This window comes from Punica granatum, chromosome 2, assembly GCF_007655135.1.
Source record: "Punica granatum isolate Tunisia-2019 chromosome 2, ASM765513v2, whole genome shotgun sequence".
Lineage (NCBI taxonomy): Eukaryota > Viridiplantae > Streptophyta > Magnoliopsida > Myrtales > Lythraceae > Punica > Punica granatum.
The window spans coordinates 43,388,559-43,405,778 of NC_045128.1; the positions used below are offsets into that span (position 1 = coordinate 43,388,559).

The 17,220-nt window shown below is 41.1% G+C and overlaps 3 protein-coding genes across 3 annotated transcripts; 1 reads left to right on the plus strand and 2 right to left on the minus strand.

The window, feature by feature from the left end:
• The first annotated feature begins 324 nt into the window (after positions 1-324).
• On the plus strand, positions 325-3,519 carry LOC116195391 (BAHD acyltransferase DCR). Its single transcript, XM_031524554.1, has 2 exons — positions 325-895; positions 2,396-3,519. The coding sequence occupies exons 1-2, from the start codon at positions 458-460 to the stop codon at positions 3,296-3,298; spliced, it is 1,341 nt and encodes a 446-aa protein (XP_031380414.1). The 5' UTR covers positions 325-457; the 3' UTR covers positions 3,299-3,519.
• Positions 3,520-5,979: 2,460 nt separating this feature from the next.
• Positions 5,980-9,331, minus strand: LOC116195392 (COP9 signalosome complex subunit 5a-like). The gene is made up of 6 exons (XM_031524555.1): positions 8,826-9,331; positions 7,577-7,858; positions 7,351-7,498; positions 7,153-7,235; positions 6,523-6,600; positions 5,980-6,416 (listed from the first exon to the last, which is right to left on the minus strand). The coding sequence occupies exons 1-6, from the start codon at positions 9,246-9,248 to the stop codon at positions 6,327-6,329; spliced, it is 1,104 nt and encodes a 367-aa protein (XP_031380415.1). The 5' UTR covers positions 9,249-9,331; the 3' UTR covers positions 5,980-6,326.
• A 6,349-nt stretch (positions 9,332-15,680) lies between these two features.
• LOC116194049 lies at positions 15,681-16,837 on the minus strand. The gene is made up of 2 exons (XM_031522769.1): positions 16,265-16,837; positions 15,681-15,950 (listed from the first exon to the last, which is right to left on the minus strand). Exons 1-2 carry the CDS (start codon positions 16,835-16,837, stop codon positions 15,681-15,683), a joined length of 843 nt encoding a protein of 280 aa, XP_031378629.1.
• Between the last annotated feature and the right edge of the window lie 383 nt (positions 16,838-17,220).

Sequence of the window (17,220 nt, forward strand, 5' to 3'; positions counted from 1 at the left end):
CCGCAATTGAATTCTGAGGGTGGATTTTGTGGTACCGTGAGGGTTCAAAGTTTATTAGAAACACTTCATGATTGGGGTTAAGTTGACGTCACGATTAAATGCGGATTAATCTTACTCTCTATCAATATAGTTAAACTGACGGTACATCGTGGGCTCACCAACAATAGTAACGGTCCCAAATTTTAACGCAACCTCCACCGACAATTCAGCCCCCTCCCTCCCCCAAAACCAGAACACTGAAAAAGAGTATTAATTGTATCGCAACTGCACCCCATGATGACCATTACTGCTGCACCACCTCAAACCACACCTAATCCCCACCCTTCTTTGTATATATACATCAGCTCATGACCCCCTAGCTTAATCCTCTCTCATAACCCCCAACCCCACAGCATTTTGGCTTGCATTACTACCGTAGGATTTGCCCTTTATCGACCGACCGACCTTCGATTCGAAAATGGTGGAAGTGAAATGCGTAAGGAAGACCCATGTGAAGCCCAAGAAGAGCTTGGGGAGGAAAGAATGTCAACTTGTCACCTTCGACCTCCCCTACCTGGCCTTCTACTACAACCAGAAGCTCATGCTCTACAAGCTCGCTCATGGTGGCGATCATGACTTTGAGGGCATGGTGGTGAAGCTCAAGGAGGGGCTGGACGTTGCGCTCGAGGAGTTCTACCAGCTCGCGGGCCGGCTCGGGAAGGATGAGGAAGGCGTGTTCCGTATTGAGTATGATGATGACATGACAGACGGGGTCGAGGTGGTCGAGGCATCCGCCGAGGATGTCTCGGTTGATGACCTCGCTGCCGAGGAAGGGACGGAGATCCTCAAGGACTTCATCCCTTACAATGGGATCCTCAACCTCGAGGGCCTCCACAGGCCTCTCCTCGCAATTCAGGTACGTACGTACGTACGGCGCCCCACAGCTGATCGAGAATTAGTCTCTGTAGAATCATATGTCGTTTTGCTCGATGATCTTTAGCAAAGTCCGTGCGAATGCATGATGTTGCTTAATTTCAACTTTCGATGTCGAATTAAAGTTGAAAAGCAACACGGCAACCTCCACGTAAAACGAAAATTAAGAAAACAAGATTAATACATAGAGAGAATCGAAAAGACGCAACTTGTAAAAGGGAAATGCCGTCGATATATTGTAGTGCAAGGGAAGGGGAATTTAGTAGAAATATGTACGTAAAAAGTCCAGACACCATCGAATTACGCATACACGAGAAGAATTATAACATGGTCTGGACTTTTGCGGTCCGGTATGAATTGGAAGAGGTGATTGATGACGGACCATCATTAATTTAAAAAAAAAATTGAACTTTTAATAAATAAGGCTGTGACCGGTAGTATCCACTGCTAGCAAATTCTGCATGCCGACATAGAGAGAGTGGGATTGGCTCTGATTTTTGCGAAGATCGATCCAACAGTGATTTTTATCTGCTCGGAAAATTCCGCGGTATCTCACGAGTACGGTACCTTATCCTTTCAGAACTTAATTTACACATTATGATTGATGATTAATATTGATGTTTTTCTAATGGCTTGCGTAAATTCTCCATTTTCTTCTTTGTTTTCAATTCTTGTGCAATCATTCACCACCTAAATCAAATATTATACAATGATTTTCTAATATTTTTATGCGACTTCACGAATTTATCACAAAATGGGAAAAAATTGTGACTGTGTATCAAACTAATTGTAAGAAGGCGTCGTACGCATGATATATAATTATATATATATATATATATAATTATTATTATTATTATGAGATAGCTCTTTAAATTTCGTGATCATGTCTGTAACAGTAATTTGCAATGGCACTGGTAGGGGGATCTAATGTCAAAGCAGGGAGTCAATGCAAATCTCTTTGACTTGACATCTCTCTCTACCTCCTGCACTGCACTACATTACATTAGACAGTTGCAAGTTGCTTGCAATGCAACCCATTAATTACTTTCCTTTTCCAACTCAGAAAATGCATTAAAATTCCCATATCAAAAACAGTAATTTCCTCCTTAGTTAGTTCACCATAATAAATAATACGTACCTTCCATTTCCACCCTTATATTAGCTGGCACTGGCAGTACCACCACCTCCATTCAATTCACCTCCCGGTCAACCAAATGTTGACCCCGACCGACCCACTCGCACGTACATAGTAAAGTAAAACGTTAGGTAGTCCATACAGATTATATCCCCACAATAATTTCGTCTTAGAAATCAATACGTTCACGTGCAGAGTGAATCTAAAGCATGCATAAGCGATAGAGCGATTGTCATTCCCATATTTCGTTACATAGTGAATTTTGTATTTCTTTTTCTAAGGTAATATAAGATATTTTCCTGAAGGTAGTCTATAACATTACTGATTGCGAAAAATAAATATCCGCAGCTGACTAAGCTGAGGGATGGCATTGCCGTCGGCTGCGCTTTCAACCACGCTGTCTTGGATGGCACCTCTACGTGGCACTTCATGAGCTCGTGGGCCCAGATCTGCAGCGGGGCCCCCGCCGTCTCGGCGCCTCCATTCCTCGACCGCACCAAGTCCCGCAACACCCGCGTCAAGCTCGACCTCACCGCCCCGCCGGACCCGTCGTCCATGCCCAATGACAAGGACCTCAAGCCAGAGGGCCCCGCGGCCCCCAAGCTCCGGGAGCGCGTTTTCAAGTTCTCCGAGGCTGCCATCGACAAGATCAAGTCAGTGGTCAATGCAGCCCCCAGGCCGGATGGCTCCAAGCCCTTCTCCACCTTCCAGTCCCTCGGCGTCCACATCTGGCGCCACGTCACGCTGGCCCGCGGGCTCAAGCCCGAGGATATCACCGTGTTCACCGTCTTCGCGGACTGCCGGAAGCGGGTGAACCCGCCAATGCCCGAGTCCTACTTTGGGAATCTGATCCAGGCTATCTTCACCGGAACAGCAGCGGGACTTCTCTCGGCGCACCCACCTGAATTTGGGGCGGGGCTGATCCAGGGCGCGATCGAGGCCCATGATGCAGCGGCGATCGATAAGAGGAACACGGAGTGGGAGGTGGCCCCGAAGATATTCCAGTTCAAGGATGCTGGGGTCAACTGCGTGGCCATCGGAAGCTCGCCAAGGTTCAAGGTGTATGACGTGGACTTCGGATTCGGGAGACCAGAAGGTGTGAGGAGCGGGTCGAACAACCGGTTTGATGGGATGGTATACCTGTACCAGGGGAAGAGTGGCGGGAGAGGCATCGACGTGGAGATCACCCTCGAGGTCGGAACCATGGAGAGGCTGGAGATGGACAGGGACTTCCGCTTCGAGGAAGCCTAGGATATTGCTTCGAACCAACGTTCGAATTGAGGCGGAACATGGTACTATGTATTTTCTCTTTTTTCTGTCTCCCCCCCTCCTTTTTTCTATTTTATTTTGGAGAAATTAGTTATGGGTGTCGTGAGAACATGATATGGTTTCCATTGTATCCGAGACTTTTGATGGGGTGCTTAATTTTATTACGATGATGATGCGATGATTATATGGTTGTCCACACTAAATTTCCGTATCTAATGATAATTGTGAAGCTCGCGAAGCACTTATGGATAAAATGGATCTTATGAGTTCAATTGGACTTCGAGAGAACAACCCGTTATTATTTGGTTCGGAAGAGCAAGGCCCACGCAAGAATAATGGCCCATGACCGAAGCCCAAGACGAGACTCGATCCAAGCACTCCGCATCCCTTGATTTTAGACAGCCGTGTGGAGATTGGGTGGCTCGATGATGGAAGTTGTGGGAAGTTTCCAAGTACGGGCCGGAATGAACGTGATCTGTTCTACGATTGGCAATGATTCTCTATTTCGGGGAACATCTCATACTATTTCTTCCATTAAAAAGTTGTCAAGTGAAAGAAAATTATGAATGTATTGGCTATGGACCTGTCTCAATAGTCTTGCCAATTTTGGGGACTTTCCATGCACGAGGTAATTCTACAATGACAGCAATGTAAAGATTATTATCTTGATTAGGAAGTTTGTCTCATGTACTCAATTAGAAAGAGAAGATCGTATGGTTCACTACTTGAAGCCCCGAGACAAAGACCAACGAGGGGTTGAATCTGCTGGTAAGCTGACAACAAGTAGTAAGTCATGTTCAGGGTTTGATTTTCTCAGGAGTTGGTGTTCGGGGTTTAATGGCGGATCCCAGACCATACAATATACCGCCCGGTGGATTAATCGATTACTATAACGCCGGACATCATCGACAGCAAAAATAATAATAATAATAATAATAAAGCCCCAAGACAAAGGAAAGTATCCCATACACAAGATATATACACATAGCTCCAAATGGGAAATGAAATATGTTGTACCGGAGAGAATTAAGGATAGAAATTGATATGATCTAGGAGATTACGATGAATCTTTTATATTGATGGAATGTTAATTATTATGTAGTATTATGTTTCTATATTGGTTGTAATTGTGATCTATAAATAAGAACAATCTCCACACAATTATGTGTATGAGTTTTGTACCAATTCTTTATATTCTTGATATTAGAGCGGGACGATCTTGATACTGACTGAGACTTTCGCTAAATACATTTTTTGTCGGCGCGTCCGGCTTTAACTGGGTGCGCCCGACAATCTCAATTTTGCTCAACACTCCATTTTTGTTCTACCTCAATTCTCTCATGGCAACTGAGGCTCTTCCGACATCCCAATTCTTCAAAACCTCCTTGATTAAATAGCAAGCTCTCGTGCTTCCTTTCTCCTTCTCCCCCTTACGCAAGCACATTCCAGAACCTCTACTATTTTTCACTTACGAAGGTGGTCTTAGCCTTCTTTCAAGGCCATCCTCTCCTTCTAGGCCTCTCTCTCATTCTGTGTCTGTCTTTGTCGACTATCTTTCGATAAACTCTTTAGCCTGGCCCTCTCTATGTCAGGACATAGTTTTCTATCTCCTCTCCTGAGTTGAGTTATGCTCCTCATTAATTTTTCACTGCGAACAAAGTTGCTTTCTTTTCTTCTTTTGGGCTACTCCCACTGCTACTCTTGAGATCTAGCCACAATCTTATCATCTTGAGCTCCATCTCAATGGTGTCCCTTGTCTTCTTTCATTCGGCATCTCTTTCAAGCCACAATAGATTGGTCAATACCAAACAAGTTCCAGTTACATTTCCAGCTTCTCTATTTTAGAGACCATTTCGCTTACGGGGGAGTAATGCAAGTCATCGCTTCATATTGGATTTCCACTGATCTAACATTTTGATTTCATCCGTCTCTCAGCATAGCATGTTTCACTGATCTAGCATTTTGATGTTAATTATTATGTAATATTATATTTTTATATTGATTGTAATCATAATCTATAAATAAGAACAATCTCCGCACATTATGCGTGTGACTTTCGTACCAATTCTTCATATTCTTTATGTTGCATTTGGTTGACTTTCAATGAGCTAAAATCACAAGTTGAGACTTAGCCTTTCCAGCTGAGGTCGTGACCATTATCCTCAAGGTTGTCCTTCAGACTGCCTTCTTACAAGTATTGGGCCTCTTAATCATGCGCACGCTTGGGAGGATCAAAGCGACCTTACCCTCATGGTTGCAACATCGTTTGAAGCTCGTCATCATCAACACCCGATCAACATCTCGAAAACCCAGCTGGCGACTAGACCTGCAAACTTCAGGGGCCATCGCACTGTACGCAATAGCACGGTGAGAACGACTGGTGATTTCACTCTACGCACTCTTGGGACAGTGCCCTGGCATGTCTAGCAAACTTGACACCCCTACATGTCAACCAAAGAGTAGCGCGCAATCTAGCGCGAAACAATGGCTAATGACAGATTCAGATGCATATTTTGTATATGATGCCTTGATTAAAACTCATGACCGTGTTATCTGACCCTGTTATCTGATTCCTATATCCAATCGGCAACTGCTAGTTTGCAGTATAATATGCACTCGATAGTTGCACAAATTTATAACATACTGAACTCTTTTATGGAAGAAACTCCCAATAGACGAGTAGCCTCTCAGTAGTGAATCGATTTCAGTCACTATCAAATGTGTAACTGTAGCGTCGTAGAGTTTAGACGAGTTTCAAGTGGTACTACAGATTTTCAAATGACCAACAGTCAGCACGTAAATCGGATTAAATCTGAAACTTTTTAGCCGCTGTTCATGTCGTGCATCTCTCTATCGCGCTTATAGATCTCTGCAGCATACTTTAGAATCTATGGACCAACAGACCAGCACTCGTCAAAATTCTAAATTTCGAAAAGGAGACAACTGCTTCCTACTGAGAAAATCACCGGTATCTCTACACTAGGAAACATGGTGTGAAGCTTCAAACAATTCAGGTCTCAACCATTGGTTCGGGGTCAGACTGCTCAGAGCAAGACTTCTGAGATTGCGACACGGAGTTGAATAATATATCTTTGATAACCTATAAGCGGGAAGAGAAAAAGAGAGGGATCAATTTGTATGCCCATTTGAAATGAAGAAAAATGGAGCGAATCAGAATCAAATTGTAATTCAGATCGACAAGTCACCTGAGACATCAGACCATGCACTTGCTCCACTGTAATTTTTGCGCTATCTCGAGTAATCTTAGCGAGTTGGGAGTCATCCTGGCATTTGTCAGATCAAATTCATAGAGAATGTCATTAGGAAAAGTGGCAAATTGAGAAGGGTGCCTTCGAGAGGCATTCAATCATATAATCTGAAAGATGAAGAAGCAGACCACCACATGTCAAATACTACTAACTCTCGATTTTCAAATTAGCTTGAATAATAGTAAAAAAATTGATTGATTGGAATTAAAGGATTGATATGTAGATCAGGGATACAGAAAATACCAAATTCTTTGCTTGACGGAAAAGAAAAATGAGATATGCTTTGTTCCATTAACATTAGACCACTGCTACACACATTGTTACTTGAAGAAAAACCACTAGGAATCTAGAGTTATACACTAATCAATGTAACCCGAGCAAAAAATTATATAATGGTAACTTCAGATAGTTGACATTAAATAAAATCCACATCTGATCACGCCCATTGGGTAGATGAACTAGAGTGACAAGAAAAATCGAAATAAATAGCACTAAGATTTCAATAACAGTGAAGCCAAGATGCAAGACAATAGATGCATAAGAAAAACACAGGAAAGCAGCACTCACCTCTTTCTTTCTTTGAGGGGGTGCCATCAATGGTCCAAACCTAGAATGAGCTAATTGGTTCTCCGCTTGCTCCAACTTTTCAGCTGTATTAAAAAATCGATCAGTATTTTGGTTATTGTAAGGTAGAAACTTGAAAACAAACCTATGCATTACATGCCTGCCACTGCAAGGACTCAAAATAACTAGAAGCATGAATACCTAAATCAGAAATTTGTCCAGCGACGTAGTCTCCATTCCCCAGCAAGGATGAAGATGAAAGGGTATTCACCCAATACTTGTTCCAGAGTAGATCCAGGAGATGGCAATCCAAAGATGACTTAAAATAAGTGATATCTAATGCATAATACTGCATAATCACATAGAATGGAGTCAGGCCAGGAGCAAAACACGAGTACCCAAAACCTAAGTGGAAAAATATCAAGACCTGTTTGCAATGCACCCCGAAATCTTCAATCTTATTAAGCGGAATTGTCTGATACTCAGAAACAGGTTCGTCTGGGGGCTTATATCCTTCAGGATAAGTCCTGAATGCCCCAATCTCAACTTTGCCAGCAGAGACAGTCCTAGTCGGATCAATTACAACCGCCAGAAAGGGCTCCTGATATTGCTGATTGAGCATTTGGGTTGATACATCAATACCAGAAAGCCAGCATCCGTACCCAGGGTGCGAGTGATACCAGCCAACCACATTCTCCGGCCTTCCTGCCTACATAACAAGAATTTCCATGAGAGAACTCATTCAGAAATTCAGAAACTATATTGTTTCCAGCATTATCAGCAAATAGAAACATTAATGACAGTTGTAAGTTTTTCTTTTCTTCTGTTGATTGGAGAAATGTAGTATATTAGACTGGCAGAACTTGTCAAAACATCTTTCGTACTATTTTAATGAACAACTACCTTGCAACGAAACTCAACCATCTGTAGGTTACTTGTTTATGACAGGTGGGTTTTCATCTACAACTTTTTGGCTCACGGGATCAAGAGCCGAAACATCTGCCAAGAAATAGTCCAATAGATATTTGATAGTCTGACAACTTAACACGGGCTTGTTCATTCTTTCTCTACATAGACCTTATCCATTTCTGTCCAATTAATGATTTTATTTTCTCATTGATCAAGATGAAAATCAAATGCAGACTGCAGAAAGCACAAGCCTTCCTGAAGCTCCATTTTCTCTTTGCCCATCAGAATTGCAGCAATACAAGCAAACAAGCTCCAAGTATTTTGCCAACGACTTTCATAATAGAAATACATAAGCATTATGTGATCACAGATCCATACGCGAGCATTCCTCTATGTTTTAAGCAATGAAATGAAGAACACCGATCAGGTGGATAATAATTATGCAACTTCCCCCAGGATGTTTGCTCCTTTCTCAGTTTGTATAGGGGACAGTGGTATGCTTATATGGTAACCTACGGATAGTGACCCAAATGGAATTACGCAGATTGTGAAGGGAAATTAGATCGACATGGCCGGGAACTGTCAATACAGAAAAAAAGCCTAAGCTTTCAATGGAAATTGGCACTTGTTTTCAAGGATAAGGACAAAGTAGAGAGTCTGCTCCCTAACCTAGATCAAGCTGAAGCGCAATACGGTGCAATTGAGAGCAAGCGAAACTGAGATAGACAATGAGCAGGCAGAACTAGGGTTTAAGCTGAGGGAAATACCTGCTTGTTGATCGTGGAATAATCCACCATGTACTCGTATGCATCGGCCTGGGCGTTAACTCGAGTTTCAGTGCCCTCGACCGGGAGGGCAAAGGCGTCCATGACGATGATGGAATCGCCGTCGGTCTTGCCCTGCATAAGGCCCATGACCTCGATGGTGCCACCGGAGCGGGCGTGGACGACCATCTTGAGCAGAGCCAGGGCGGAGATCTTTACGCGCTTGAAGTAGTGGGGGTCGTTCACCCACGGCTTGTCCTGCAGGAACTTGGTCTGTGCCGCGTCGTCGAAGTAGAATATTGAGTCTGATGACTGGTCCGCCAGCAGCTTCGATGACGAGTCCGCCGTCACCGTGGTCATGACGATGTTGTTTTCCAGTTCCCATGTCTTCTGGGCAATCGCCGCTTGCGATGCCAGTGCTTCCATTGTCACCCACCGGCCCCTTCCTCTGCTTCTACCCTCACTCTCTATTTCTGACGGTGCCTCCGAGCGATTCTTCAGTATTCTGCTCTCTCGCCTTCTTTATAAATTATTCAGGCACAAACTTTTTTGGTCCAGAAAAATACAATTTTGGGGAATTTGAAAACGGCCCCTAACTTTTGGCAAAATTGTCGAACTACCCCACTTTAATTTCTTCTACGTCCCATCGCTCACTTGTATAAATCTAAAAGAGGTCCAGAAAGAGGGGGTGAACCCACGAACTATGCCTTCGTCTAGGAATAAGAAGTTTCATAGGTGAACCCGCGATCTACGCCTTCATCTAGGAATAAGAAGTTTCATATTTGATTATCATTAGTAAGATGATTTGTGTTTCCTCATTTAATTTTTTATTTTCTTATATATATTTGTCACGTAAACCTCACTTGTAGAGTTACATACTAATATAATAAATAGAAAAAAGTTCAAACTGGATTATTTAGGCCATGCAAATCAAATCCTTAATTGGACTTTTCAATTAGAAAATTTATCGGTCGACCCCATACAAAATTGGGTTGAGTTATCCTAAGAGGTCCAATTCCAAAAGTATATTTTGAACAACTTTTCTCTAATGGCACAAAGAAAGCCCATTATTGGAGATATAGACTAGGACTAAATAAAATGGTAAATTGCATTGGTGGTCCAAAAAGTTTTACAAAATTGTTTCAGTATAGTACATACCGTCATCTCATGATTGACGTCATCAAGCCGACGCTAATGTGGCTCACTACGTGTCAGCACCTTTCTGACATGGTCGAGGTGGATTCACAGAGACATGGAAAAAATATTACTGTTATATGTTTTTGGTGAAACGTTACATGATGGTTCAAATTCTTTTGAAGTTATAACTTAATAGTATAAAATGTTTTACAGAAGATGACCATTATCTCTCTCATCTGTCTGTCCACTCTCTCTCCTCTCTCTCTCCCTATCACGTCTCTCACTCTTCTCTCTCCACCTACATCTCTCTATCTACTATCTCCTCACTCTTTCTTTTCTTTCTCTATCCCTTTGTTTCAACTTTCTCCGCAACCCCAAATTTCCCCCCTTTTCGCCGTAGCCCCATCACTTCATAGAACCCGAGATTCCAGTGGGTCTTTTTTCTCCCCTGATTCTTCCTCCCATATTCTTTCCCTTTGGTCGAATCGAGCTAGAATTTGAAAGTCGAGCAGAGGAAGAGGATAGAGAAGCATGGCCGAAAACTCATCCCATCAATCGACCTTTTAAGATCGAACTCGATTTGGCCAATCGAGTTGAATTCCCACCACGCTGTTGTAGCCCTTTCTCGGGCTAAAGCACCCCCATATGGGTGAACTCCCTGAGCGTTGGCAGAGTTAAGGTCGGGCGGTCGGGGGTGGTAGGACAGAGAGAAGAAACATAGAGGGGAGAGAGCAGAGAGAGATGGGAGAGAGAAGAGACAGAGAAGATAGAGACGGAAGAGAGAGAGAGGGGAGAGAGAAAATTATTATTTTTTTTCTGATTTTTTGTTTCTAAAAAAGGTTTAGATTTTTTTTTAATTTTTAAAATTAAAACAAATATTTTATTTTAAAATTTGAGCCACATTAGATAAACCTGACACGTAATAAGTCATGTTAGCGTCGAACTAATGGCGTCAAGTAAGAGATGACGGAATGTACTAAATTGAAACGGTTTTAAAATTTAATGTACCAACAAGTTATCAAAAAAATATTTTGGACCAACCTGTAACATTTATGAAACTTTTTAGACCATTGATGCAATTAACCCCTAAATAAAACCGTTATTGTATAAGTTGCACTAGTTTATATAATTGAGACTTAATATATGATGATATAAATAAGGATAAATTACAATGTTCATACAAAAAGAAAGATATAACGAGTTGATACAAAATCTTCTATTATAACAATTTGGTGCAAAACATATTCGAATATGTTGCAATCAAGTTAAATTCTGACACTTGACACTTAACGCCATCCACATTTGTTGACGTGGTAAATGACGTGTACATGACCAATCCGACGTGGCCAAAACATTGGCCAAACTATGGATGACTGGAAATTGTCGTGCCACTTGGAATATCCAAAGGAAAAAAGAAAAACCAATTTCAAGATTGAAACTCTAAACTTCGGTGAAGGAGGGTTGTCTGTTCTCTGCTCTCTGCTCCTTTGGTTCTGTGTCTTCTCTCTAGCACTTCCCTTCCGATTTCATAGTTTTGTGTTCTCCACGAGTTCGGTTTCCATCATCAATCTTACTCTAAGTAGCATCCACACGGCACCGACGGTATTTTTCGCATTGTAAAAGACCATTCGGATAGATAATCATAATTCGCAGCATAAAAGATGTCAAAAGTAGATGAGCAAACATGTCTTACATAAAACAACATTAAACTAGAAAATGTGGAAAAATAAATCAAAGGTAGTGGGAATTTGCTACCAGAAAATGTGAGAATACAGAATCGTTTTATATAGAGGAAGGAATTAAATGCATCGTAATAGTAATAACTGTAAATAAAGTGAACATCGCTATTGATTTTGGAAAAGTTTATCATCCAATTTTGGAATGAGGATGATAGGAGGAGGCAGACACGTCTCGACGAGGTCTAGAGTATAGGTTGTCTCGATACTTTTATCTAGACTATTGAGTTCGACCCACCTTGAACCTTCATTGGAAGTAACAAATTTGAAAACATCGAATCTTGTTGTCAGGAACAGGTCGATTCCGTATGGTGCTATAAAATCCGCGAATCTACGGATCACGAGCATGTCCCCGCAGTGAGATTCAACTATATGCCCTAAATGCTTGCTGTCTAAAAGATTTTGGAACGATGACTTCTCCTTCCTCTTTGTCAACATAGGAACCGATGCTCAAGTCAATTCTCATAAGCTTTCCCCGGTCTTGAATTGCGTACAAATAACCATTATAGAAGATGATATCATAAAACAGATATGTGGGACTCGGATCAACGTAAGTCCAGCCTTCATCAGATAGCCGCATAAAGGCCAGCCACCCGTGCCTTTCGTAAAGAACTCCGAAGATACAGTTTTGGGGCGATGATGATTCATCAGGATCCTCTGAAAGTATAACTTTGTTTATCCAGGCCGAGTCGTCGAGGTGAGGAATGGCCTTGGTGAGATCATGGGGAGGGGAGCGAAAATTCGAGAGAGGTAGATGCATCGACCGGAGAATGGGTCCTGAGTGTTATGACCATGTCCGGTCCACCCATGGCTAGAGCCGCAACATCTCCTATCATACTGCAGCGATACCTGAAGGTCACAGAATGTTTTATCTACAACACTGTACAAGCTGCGCCTATTCGTCAGGCCGTCCCTGGATGAACCATCAGCAACGGTATGTGTTCGATAAAAATTCTCGCCACCTCTTCTGATCCTTGACAGCAAGGCACCAGTCCATACATACTCTACCAAATAACAGATACCCGTCGATGGTTTGAAATTTCTCTAATAAACACGAAAGCATGTCATTCGGAAGCGATGTCCAGTCCCTTTCTTTAGAACCCAAAGCCATGAACGATGTAGAATTGATGGAAACAATATTTCTTCAGAATGTGAGCATTCGTCCAGTCTCTAGCCTACTTCAAAAACATTTTTATGACGCCTGCTTCACATAGTTCAGCTGCAGATATTTTATTTAGGAGATGTTGCCTATGGATTAATTTCAGTTTATCTTTTGATTGTTTTCAAAATATTGTAATCAGGTTCTATATCTACTATTCTTCCCCTTTTTTTTTCCCTAAGTATCCACCGCCTGATACTGGAAGCCAATGAACTCCACTAGTTCAAATTGGAGCGGCCAACTAAGGATAAAAATCTCTGATCAATTTTAGATTTTCTCATTTCACAAGATTTGAACATGAAAAGTTATTTGAGAGGAATAAGTTTTGAACAACCAATTAATCTACGTTTGTTATTTTTCTTTAACTTGTGTTGCACCATATTTCACGTGGCTTGGTTTTCTTTTTCACCAATGAATGTCAGATAATAATTGATATAACAAAATTGCACGGATAAAAGTAATATCTAAATAAACACGGATGATTAACCCCCCCCAAAAAAAAAAACAAGGGTGTTCTACCAAAAAAAGAAAAAGAAAAAACAGATGTCAATATAAAATAGAACATCCATATCTTATCTTATCTTTTACATATATATATATATATATATATGGAAGAACCGATAGTATCAAACACAAGATACATCATGACTTTAAAAATGCAACTGAAAATCCTGAATTCAAATTTGTGTAAGATTTATCTTATTAAAAGTGCACGGGTATCGCGGGAGTGGAAAAATGTGGGATGGCAGAGTCCTTGCCGTGGCTGGTGTAATGAGTATGGTAGATGGATGGTAGGGTTTGCCCAAAATATCAACATAACCTTTTCTATTGTAGCCGAGTTTTGGCGGTAAAGATGGGACTCGAATTGAGGTGTGATATTGGAGTAAGGAAATTGATACTTAAAGCAGACTCTGAGGTGATTTGCCATCTCCTTCGCTCGAACCGAGACCAAGCAGGTGGGAGCGAGGCGTTGATAAGAGACATTCGTTCATTATGTCATCATTACCGGTCGGTTGTACCGGAGCATTTGTATCACGAGAGAAACATGTTTGCGCATTGACTGTCCAACATTTTGTTAACGCTGTACCCTCTCTTGTAATATTTGGAGATGTCGCAGGGCCACCATGTCTCGATTATGTATTTTTTTTTAATGTTATTGGGCAGAAACATCGAACGGTATTCTTTTTTGGGTGAATAATCGAACGGTACATGCTTAGCAAATTAACTGCAATATTTTATTTTCTTTTTAGTTAAGTGATAATCATTGCAATTTTTTTTCACTAAGTAACAGCATATTTAAAGATATGAGAAAGACATGGCCAAAAACAAAAAGGGAAACGCTAAACCCCCTCCTGAAATTGTTAGTCCAATGGGTGGACCGGTGAACCGTACGTAACAAATGAGGGGACATAATTCTTATTTTCTAGTTATTTATGGGTAACACAAATATCATTATGTCTTCCTCGTATTATCCTTTTATACCATAAAATCAATGTAAAGTCACATACCACAGTTCAGCTAAATTAATTACTCTATTCCCTTTAGGCCATAAAATAGAAGAGCACCTAGAAGCATATATATATATATATATATATATATGTATGTATATGTATGTATCCAAGAGAAAACTGAGCCGTTGCACTCAAAATATAAAAAGATAAAATTGTGCTATTTTATTCAGAGGCATCTCAATATCTCATGCACGATATTCTTATGCAATTTAAAAAAAAAAAAGGGAAGAACAATCCTCTTAAAGTCTTCTTATCGGGTCTCTCATATATTTCTAATGCCTTCTCTTGTAGTGCTCTCAGAGTTCCTTTTTAGTGCTAATAAACGCTTACAATTAAGGTGATAACATTTAAATTTACAGTTCTTGCGGATTTCTGCTTGATGTTATAACATTCGCCCATGATAGGCGAACCTTTGGTAGCATTCATTGCACCGGCCATTCACATCAAAGAAGCCCCACATTCGTGGTTTTCTTGGGCTTGACGGTTCTAGTTTTGATGGAGAGGGTTCACATCAACCATTTATGGAGTGAAATATAACTTAGTGATGAATTGGTTTTTACTATTAGATGGGGAGTGTTGATTGTTACCTTGTTTCTAGTCAATGGACGATTCATTTGTATTACATAAAAGTCATGACTTTTTACACGCATAATGCACGTATAAGTGATCTAAAACTCGTATGCTAAAAGCTATCCCCAATATACATGTTTGTGGTACTTACTGTCTGAGCAAGGCGAAACCGATTCCTCTTCTCCTCTTTTGCCGCATATAATCGATCAGCTTACGAGAGATTAATATGATATGCGCTGCATAATTGCCATTTATATGCGGAGGCATCTCAAGTTCCGCTTTTGGAGTTTGGAGGGATGAGCTGCTGCGGTTTCTTCGAGTGAAACGACAACATATGAGATACTTTTATTAGATTTTAGAAAGGAAGGAGAGATGAACGGAATAGAAGGAGAGAGGGGCTTTGAATATATGTGATCGAAAAATAAACCAAAGCTAGTGATTTTTTTTTTGTATGCACAACGAATCTCCACTAATTCAGTTCTAACCAAATCGGTCCGTTAAAGTAAAGATCTTCCAATTACAAATTTTCTCCATTACTAAGATTCGAATTTGAAATTTTATTTAAAGAAAATAAATGTCAAATCAACCGAATCAACTAATGTTATTAAGCTAACTTATTATTAATTTGCGATAAGAAAATGCGATCATACATAACTTTTTCAAGCCTATAAATAAAGTAAACATCACCGTTACTAAATGAAGAAATTAAAAAGACGCTAAACATCACTTCTTTTTCACGAAAAGCCTACCATCCAATTTCGGAATGAGGAAAATAGGAGGCGACGGCCGCGTCTCGAGTATAAGTTGTCTCGATTCTTCCTTCCTCGACATTGGGGACGCCTATATCAGTAGGGCCTTGCATATCGTAACGTCCATCTTCAAAGCACTCATCAGTGAAGTATATACGATCAGGCTTGCAGCCGGGAATATCCGAGCATTTAAAGGGCACGGAGTGGTTATCCCCGAGGAAGATGACCTCATCGTTCAGATTCTTCATCTCCACCCCACCTTGAACCTTCACCGGAAGTAACCAAACCAATTTGAAAACATAAAAAATCTGTCTGTGAAGAACAGGTCCACTTTATCCCGCCGTTCATGCTCCACAAATCTACGGACCATGAGCATGTCCCCTTGGCATGATTTAACTATATACGCCCTATATGCTCACTCTCTGAAAGATTCTGGAACGATGACTTCTCCTTCCTCTTCGTCGACAGATGAGCCGGTGCTCTAGTCGATCCTTATAAGCTTTCCCCGGTCTTCAATTGCATATATAAAGCCATCATAGAAGATAATATCATAAAACATAAAAGTGAGCCTTGGATCAACGTCAGTCCAGCCTTCATCAGATAGCCTCATAAAGGCCAGCCACCCGAACCTTTCATAAAGATCTCCGACTATGCAGTTTTTTGGTGATGAATCACTGGGATCCTCACACAGTATGACTTTGCTTGTCCAACCGGAATGGTCAAGAAAACGAAAGTTTGGTCGTGTTAGATAGTATGGAGGGGAGACGAAAATTCGAGGGAGGCTAATGCGACAACCAGAGAATGGGTTCCTAAGAGTTATGACCATGTCCGGTCCAAAAGTTGCCAGCCTCCCGTGGCTAGAGCCACAACATCTCCCAGCATGCCGTAGCGATATCTGAAGGTCGCAGAATTTGTTATTGACGACAGTGTACAGGCTGCACCTATTCGTGTGGCCATCCCTGGACGGAACTATCAGCAACAGGACATGAGTATCCAATAGTTCTCGCCACCCCTTCTGATCCTTGACAGCGAGGGACCACGCCTTGCACACTCTACCGAACAGCGGATACTCATTGAACGTCAGAAATTTCTGCAGAATACATGAACATATATCCCTTGGAAGGGACGTCCAGTCCCTCCCTTGAGCAGCCATGAATGATCCTTCTATGAATGAAATTCAGAAACCCCTCAGGATATTTCTTCGTAGATTTCAGTCTATCACTGCTATATTATATATCGTGATCAAGTGATCTATACTACTATATATTGCAAGCGTTTAGTGTCCTATTTTTAGTGAATTAACTAAATTGTCCTTCCACGGATGGCGTGAAAATATAAAACAATATTGGGTAAAATTGTAATTTCAGGATTAACTACATTTCTCTCTCTTCTTACGCCACCTGTCTCACTTCTGCCTTTCTTATCCTTCACTCTTGATCTTTTTTTATTTTAATATATATTTCCTTTCATTTTAATTAAATTTTTCTTTTTTCTTGATCGCTTTTAATACAATCTCAATTAGTTTATCGGTCGCGC

Excerpts from the sequence above, each read along its gene's own strand:
- LOC116195391 (XM_031524554.1), top strand. The coding sequence starts at position 458 with ATGGTGGAAGTGAAATGCGTAAGGAAGACCCATGTGAAGCCCAAGAAG. Across the intron at positions 896-2,395 it reads GGCCTCTCCTCGCAATTCAG|CTGACTAAGCTGAGGGATGG; the intron begins GTACGTACGTAC and ends AAATATCCGCAG.
- LOC116195392 (XM_031524555.1), bottom strand. The coding sequence starts at position 9,248 with ATGGAAGCACTGGCATCGCAAGCGGCGATTGCCCAGAAGACATGGGAA. Across the intron at positions 7,236-7,350 it reads TGGACAAATTTCTGATTTAG|CTGAAAAGTTGGAGCAAGCG; the intron begins GTATTCATGCTT and ends TTTTTAATACAG. Across the intron at positions 6,601-7,152 it reads CCCCTCAAAGAAAGAAAGAG|GATGACTCCCAACTCGCTAA; the intron begins GTGAGTGCTGCT and ends GACAAATGCCAG.
- LOC116194049 (XM_031522769.1), bottom strand. The coding sequence starts at position 16,837 with ATGGCTGCTCAAGGGAGGGACTGGACGTCCCTTCCAAGGGATATATGT. Across the intron at positions 15,951-16,264 it reads CTGATGAAGGCTGGACTGAC|GTTCAAGGTGGGGTGGAGAT; the intron begins GTTGATCCAAGG and ends CTTCCGGTGAAG.